Below are 7,771 nucleotides of genomic sequence, written 5' to 3'. Positions count from 1 at the left end.
ACACATGCATCGACACCGTCCCGCATGTGAGGCCAAAAGTAGGCCGTCTCGAGCAACGCCATTGTCCTCCTTTGGCCCGGATGCCTCGCCCACTTAGTGTCGTGGCATTCCTTTATGAGGTCCTTCCTCGAGCTGCCCCACTTCGGAACGAAGAGTCGCTGCCCCTTCGTGTAGAGTAGGCCGTCCTCTACCCAAAATTGTCTCGTCTTGCCCTCCTTGACGAGTCGAATTAGCTCCTTGGTCATTGGATCATGTTCGAGCCCTTCTCGGATCATGTCGGCCAAGTCCCCCCCTTGTCGAGCTAATCGCTGCGAGTTTGGCCTTTCTACTCAAAGCATCGGCCACAACGTTTGCCTTCCCCGGTTTGTACTCCAAAACGTAGTCGAACTCCGCTAGAAAGTCTTGCCACCGTGATTGCTTTGGCGAGAGTTTCTTTTGCGTTTGGAAGTAACTCGTGGCAACGTTGTCGGTCTTGACCACGAACCGTACTCCTAATAGGTAATGTCGCCACATTCGAAGGCAATGGATGATGGCGGTCATCTCCTTCTCTTGGACCGTGTAGCGCCGTTCCGTCTCGTTGAGCTTTCGGCTCTCGAAGGCGATCGGATGCCCCTCTTGCATCAAGACCCCTCCAATTGCAAAGTCGGAAGCGTCCGTGTGCAACTCAAACGACTTCCCAAAGTCCGGTAAGGCAAGGACCGGCTCTTGGCTCACCGCTGCCTTTAAGTCCTCGAACGCCCTTTGGCATGAGTCGGACCACTCCCACTTCTTGTTCTTCTTGAGTAAGTCGGTTAGTGGCGCCGCTCGTGTCGAGTAGCCTTTTATGAATCGCCTATAGTAATTTATGAGACCAAGAAAAGATCGTAACTTGGTTACCTTAGTCGGCGGTTCCCACTCGGTGATAGCCTTGATCTTCGCTCCATCCATTTGGAGTCGCCCGTGCCCGATGATATGCCCCGAGAATTGGACCTCCTCCTTGGCAAACTCGCACTTCTCTTTCTTCACGAACAACTCGTTTTCCCGAAGTACTTGGAAGACGGTGCGAAGGTGGTTGGCATGCTCCTCCATAGTGTCGCTATAAACGACAATGTCGTCCAAGTAGACCACCACGAACCGATCTAGGTATGGATGGAAAATCTTGTTCATGAGAGTGCAAAATGTTGCCGGGGCATTGGTTAACCCGAACGGCATGGCAAGCCACTTGTAAGAACCGTATCGAGTGATGCACGTTGTCTTTGGCTCGTCCCCTTCGGCAATGCGAACTTGGTAGCAGCCCTTTTGCAAGTCCATCTTCGTGTATATCTTGGCCTTACCAAGCCTATCGAACAAATCGGCTATCAAGGGAATGGGGTACTTATTCTTAACGGTTACCTTGTTTAGCGCCCGGTTGTCCACGCACATCCTCAAAGAACCATCGTGCTTCTTTTGGAACAAAACGGTGCGCCATAAGGTGCCTTCGATGGTCGGATCTTCCCCGTCTCGACCAACTCGTTAAGTTGCTTTCGGAGCACCTCAAGCTCCGGCGGTGACATGCGATAGGGAGCCATGGCGGGTGGCTTGGCTCCCGGCTCTAACTCGATGGCATGATCCACCTCCCTCCTAGGTGGAAGCTTGTTGGGTAGAGTCGGTGGCATCGCGTCTTGGTTGGCCTCCAAGACGGTTTGGATGATTGGTGGCACGTCCTCCTCTTTGTTGACGGGCGGGCTTTTCTCCTTTAAAACGGCTAAAAATGTCGGCTCGCCCCGTCGAACTCCCTTGGCAACTTGTATGGCCGACAGTTGCCTTGGTTGCGTACTTTCTTCCTTTGTGGTGCCATTGGTGGCTGGCACCATGCAAGGTGTCCCCTTCTCTAAGATACAAACTGAATTAAAACAAGGCATCGGGATAGCCATTACCTTGCGGAAAAAGTCCATGCCTAGCACCACCTTGAAATCATCCATAGGTGCTACCGAGAAATCCACTTGGCCCTTCCAAGTGCCTAAGTGTAGCTCCGCATCTCGTGCTACACCGTTGAGCGGTTGTGCCTTAGCGTTGACGGCCTTGAGCCAACAGTCTCGTCTGGTCCACCGTAGGCCAACCCTCTTGGCCTCGTCCTCGGTGATAAAGTTGTGGGACGCTCCCGTGTCCACCATCACCTTTGCTGAGGTACCGTTGATGCGGGCCTCCACGTATATCAGCCCCTTGCTTGATGTTGCCGGCATCGGATTAGCCTTTAAGGCGTTAAGAAGTTGGAGCGATCCCATGTTGCCTAGCCCCTCGTTTGTGCCTTGCTCGGCCTCTTGTTGTAAGAGTGCCGACAATGACCCCATCTTGGGACATTGACTCATCGCGGGCGGCCCTTTGCACACGAAGCATCCTCCCTTAGGCACAAACGACCTCTTCTTCTCTTCAAGTTGTTGGTGTGAGGATGGCTTGTCTCCTCCCATCGAGGTTGACGCTCGCCATGGGTCTCGGTTATCTCGATGGTCCCGACCATGATTGTCCCGTCTCTCTCCTCCGCCTTTAGTCGGGTTCCACTTCTCTTTCCGCAACGAATCTCTCGGTTGATACTCGGTTAAAGACTCGGCGGCGGCAATAGCTTCATCGACGGATTTGATGTCTCGTCGGTGGAGTTCTTGCTTGGCCCAGCCTTGTAATCCATCGGTGAAGTGGAAAAGAAGGTGCTCCTCGGAGAGGTTGGGAATTTGAAGGGTGAGGGTGGTGAACTCCTTCACGTACTCGCGAATTGAACTTCGTTGCTTGAGTTCCCCCAACTTCCTCCGAGCCTCATAGACGACGTTCTCCGGGTAGAAGTGTCGCTTGAGTTCCCTCTTGAACTCTTCACAAGTATCGATTCGGCAAACGTCTTTCTCGATATCGGCGTGCTTTCTACGCCACCATAACATTGCCGTATCGGAAAGATAAAGGGAAGCAGTTCTTACCTTAGTCGTCTCGTCGACTAGACCGATACCCTCGAAATATTGCTCCATCCTCCATAGAAAGTTCTCAACTTCCTTGGCATCCCTTACGCCGTTGAATCCCGTTGGCTTCAGGCAGTCCACCATTAGACTCGAAGCAACACTAGTGCTCCCGTTAGCGGCGGCCTTTTTGCACAAGGCCAAGTCGTCGCGCATCCCCTCGATGCTCTCTTTGAGGGATTGAATGATGGCCTCCAATCGATCCAACCGTTCCTCCCGCAACGCCTCATTGTTTCTAGACAAATCGAGTTGCTCGGTGACGTGATTCTGCAATACTTCCGTATCGTGCTCGAGCTTCTCGAATCGTTCGCTAAGCTCCGCTTTGGCGACGTTATTCTCGAGCCTCTCGAGTCTTTCGCCATGATCCGTTAGCACGGCCTCATTAACGATACTCTCCCCACGAGCCTTGTTGTGGTCCCTCTTCTTCTTGTTGTTTACTTGGGCCTCTCTGCCACGTCCCTCGGTTACGTACGGAATATCTTCAACGTTCGCCATCGTTGAGAATTCGATCAACACAAAGCCTTTAGCCAGGCTCTGATACCACTTTTCACGGACTTGTTCCCTTAACAAAGAACCGTGCGGCCTTAGCTCCTTCTCGCCCCTCGCGATAGCTAAGTCAGCCTCTCCCGAATTGTGTTGCGAATGCTAAGTGATGGAAACGAAGAAAGAAAGTAAGAAGATAAGAGAGTTGGTAGGAAAAGTACTTAATTGTTTGAGTACTTGTTGGATTTTCTTGGATTTGTTGGATGATTACAAATGAGGATCCTACCTCTATTTATACAAGACCACATCCTCAATGGATGGTGGAGATCGATATGATCTAATGGTTGGGAGTGGAACACTCCAAAGAATTCCTAAAATGTCTCTATCTACCTCCACCTACCTCTATACATTTGGTCCAACTTGGGCCTAACCCTATTTGGATTAAATCTTGGACTCTTTAACCTCTCCAACCCAAGGGAAACTGGAAAGGGGTTGGGTCAAAACTAACGGGCCGTGACATCCTCCCCGCTTAATCCGGCGACGTCCTCGTTGCCTCGAACAAGTGGAGACGATCTTGAAATTTCCACAAGTCTTCCTTCGTCTCCCACGTTGCCTCGAACTCGGGTAATCCCTTCCATCAGGCTCTAGTAACCCTGCCGGCTGTTTATTCTCCACCTTGTCTTGTTGGCAAACAAGACAACTCTTCACACATGCATCGACACCGTCCCGCATGTGAGGCCAAAAGTAGGCCGTCTCGAGCAACGCCATTGTTCTCCTTTGGCCCGGATGCCCAGCCCACTTGGTGTCGTGGCATTCATTTATGAGGTCCTTGCTCAAGGTGCCCCACTTCGTAACGAAGAGTCGCTGCCCATTCGTGTAGAATAGGCCGTCCTCTACCAAAAATTGTCTCGTCTTGCCCTCCTTGACGAGTCGAATTAGCTCCTTGGTCATTGGATCATGTTCGAGCCCTTCTCGGATCATGTCGGCCAAGTTCCCCCTTGTCGAGCTAATCGCTGCGAGTTTGGCCTTTCTACTCAAAGCATCGGCCACAACGTTTGCCTTCCCCGGTTTGTACTCCAAAACGTAGTCGAACTCCGCTAGAAAGTTTTGCCACCGTGCTTGCTTTGGCGAGAGTTTCTTTTGCGTTTGGAAGTAACTCGTGGCAACGTTGTCGGTCTTGACCACGAACGGTGCTCCTAATAGGTAGTGTCGCCACACTCGAAGGCAATGGATGATGGCGGTCATCTCCTTCTCTTGGACCGTGTAGCGCCGTTCCGTCTCGTTGAGCTTTCGGCTCTCGAAGGCGATCGGATGCCCCTCTTGCATCAAGACTCCTCCAATTTCAAAGTCGGAAGCGTCCGTGTGCAACTCAAACGACTTCCCAAAGTCCGGTAAGGCGAGGACCGGCTCTTGGCTCACCGCTGCCTTTAAGTCCTCGAACGCCCTTTGGCATGAGTCGGACCACTCCCACTTCTTGTTCTTCTTGAGTAATTCAGTTAGTGGAGCCGCTCGTGCCGAGTACCCTTTTATGAACCGCCTATAGTAATTGATGAGACCAAGAAAAGATCGTAACTCGGTTACCTTAGTCGGCGGTTCCCACTCGGTGATAGCCTTGATCTTCGCTCCATCCATTTGGAGTCGCCCGTGCCCGATGATATGCCCCAAGAATTGGACCTCCTCCTTGGCAAACTCGCACTTCTCTTTCTTCACGAACAACTCGTTTTCCCGAAGTACTTGGAAGACGGTGCGAAGGTGGTTGGCATGCTCCTCCATAGTGTCGCTATAAACGACAATGTCGTCCAAGTAGACCACCACGAACCGATCTAGGTATGGATGGAAAATCTTGTTCATGAGAGTGCAAAATGTTGCCGGGGCATTGGTTAACCCGAACGGCATGTCAAGCCACTCGTATGAACCGTATCGAGTGCTGCACGTTGTCTTTGGCTCGTCCCCTTCGGCAATGCGAACTTGGTAGTAGCTCTTTTGCAAGTCCATCTTCGTGTATATCTTGGCCTTACCAAGCCTATCGAACAAATCGGCTACCAAGGGAATGGGGTACTTATTCTTAACGGTTACCTTGTTTAGCGCCCGGTAGTCCACGCACATCCTCAAAGAACCATCGTGCTTCTTTTGGAACAAAACCGGTGCGCCGTAAGGTGCCTTCGATGGTCGGATCTTCCCCGTCTCGACCAACTCGTTAAGTTGCTTTCGGAGCTCCTCAAGCTCCGGCGGTGACATGCGATAGGGAGCCATGGCGGGTGGCTTGGCTCCCGGCTCTAACTCGATGGCATGATCCACCTCCCTCCTAGGTGGAAGCTTGTTGGGTAGAGTCGGTGGCATCGCGTCTTGGTTGGCCTTCAAGACGGTTTGGATGATCGGTGGCACGTCCTCCTCTTTGTTGACGGGCGGGCTTTCCTCCTTTAAAACGGCTAAACATGTCGGCTCGCCCCGTCGAACTCCCTTGGCAACTTGTATGGCCGACAGTTGCCTTGGTTGCGTACTTTCTTCTTTGTGGTGCCATTGGTGGTTGGCAGCATGCAAGGTGTCCCCATCTCTAAGATACAAACTGAATTAAAACAAGGCATCGGGATAGCCATTACCTTGCGGAGGAAGTCCATGCCTAGCACCACCTTGAAATCATCCATAGGTGCTACCGAGAAATCCACTTGGCCCTTCCAAGTGCCTAAGTGTAGCTCCGCATCTCGTGCTACACCGTTGAGCGGTTGTGCCTTAGCGTTGACGGCCTTGAGCCAACCGTCTCGTCTGGTCCACCGTAGGCCAACCCTCTTGGCCTCGTCCTCGGTGATAAAGTTGTGGGTCGCTCCCGTGTCCACCATCACCTTTGTTGAGGTACCGTTGATGTGGGCCTCCACGTATATCAGCCCCTTGCTTGATGTTGCCGGCATCGGATTAGCCTTTAAGGCGTTCAGAAGTTGGAGCGATCCCATGTTGCCTAGCCCCTCGTTTGTGCCTTGCTCGGCCTCTTGTTGTAAGAGTGCCGACAATGACCCCATCTTGGGACATTGACTCATCGCGTGCGGCCCTTTGCACACGAAACATCCTCCCTTAGGCACAAACGACCTCTTCTTCTCTTCAAGTTGTTGGTGTGAGGATGGCTTGTCTCCTCCCCTCGAGGTTGACGCTCGCCATGGGTCTCGGTTATCTCAATGGTCCCGACCGTGATTGTCCCGTCTCTCTCCTCCGTCTTTAGTCGGGTTCCACTTCTCTTTCCGCAACGAATCTCTCGGTTGATACTCGATTAAAGACTCGGCGGCGACAATAGCTTCATCGATGGATTTGATGTCTCGTCGGTGGAGTTCTTGCTTGGCCCAGCCTTGTAATCCATCGGTGAAGTGGGAAAGAAGGTCCTCCTCTCAGAGGTTGGGAATTTGAAGGGTGAGGGTGGTGAACTCCTTCATGTACTCGCGAATTGAACTTCGTTGCTTGAGTTCCCTCAACTTCCTTCGAGCCTCATAGACGACGTTATCCGGGTAGAAGTGTCGCTTGAGTTCCCTCTTGAACTCTTCCCAAGTATCGATTCGGAAAATGCCTTTCTCGATATCGGCGTGCTTTCTACGCCACCATAACATTGCCGTATCGGAAAGATAAAGGGAAGCAGTTCTTAGCTTAGTCGTCTCGTCGACTAGACCGATACCCTCGAAATATTGCTCCATCCTCCATAGAAAGTTCTCAACTTCCTTGGCATCCCTTACGCCATCGAATCCCGTTGGCTTCAGGCAGTCCACCATTGGACTCGAAGCAACACCAGTGCTCCCATTAGCGGCGGCCTTTTTGCACAAGGCCAAGTCGTCGCGCATCCCCTCGATGCTCTCTTGGAGGGATTGAATGATGGCCTCCAATCGATCCAACCGTTCCTCCCGCAACGCCTCATTTTCTCTAGACAAATCGAGTTGCTCGGCGACGTGATTCTCCAACACTTCCGTATCGTGCTCGAGCTTCTCGAATCGTTCGCTAAGCTCCGCTATGGCGACGTTATTCTCGAGCCTCTCGAGTCTTTCGCCATGATCCGTTAGCACGGCCTCATTAACGGTACTCTCCCCACGAGCCTTGTTGTGGTCCATCTTCTTCTTGTTGTTTACTTGGGCCTCTCTGCCACGTCCCTCGGTTAAGTACGAAAAATCTTCAACGTTCGCCATCGTTGAGAATTCGATCAACACAAAGCCCTAAGCCAGGCTCTAATACCACTTGTCACGAACTTGTTTCCTTAACAAAGAACCGTGCGGCCTTAGCTCCTTCTCGCCCCTCGCGATAGCTAAGTCAGCCTCTCCCGAATTGTGTTGCGAATGCTAAGTGATGGAAACGAAGATAGA

The 7,771-nt window shown here is 52.0% G+C and overlaps 1 protein-coding gene across 1 annotated transcript; it reads right to left on the bottom strand.

Moving 5' to 3' along the window:
* Positions 1-249: 249 nt before the first annotated feature.
* LOC105955005 (uncharacterized) lies at positions 250-3,452 on the bottom strand. Its single transcript, XM_088824667.1, has 2 exons — positions 1,512-3,452; positions 250-1,422 (listed from the first exon to the last, which is right to left on the bottom strand). Exons 1-2 carry the CDS (start codon positions 3,450-3,452, stop codon positions 250-252), a joined length of 3,114 nt encoding a protein of 1,037 aa, XP_088680793.1.
* Between the last annotated feature and the right edge of the window lie 4,319 nt (positions 3,453-7,771).

Source organism: Erythranthe guttata, chromosome 10, assembly GCF_056151865.1.
Source record: "Erythranthe guttata isolate IM_541 chromosome 10, IM_541, whole genome shotgun sequence".
In the NCBI taxonomy this organism is placed as follows: domain Eukaryota; kingdom Viridiplantae; phylum Streptophyta; class Magnoliopsida; order Lamiales; family Phrymaceae; genus Erythranthe; species Erythranthe guttata.
The sequence above is the reverse complement of the archived record's forward strand: the minus strand, read 5'-3'. Positions and strand labels throughout refer to the sequence as shown.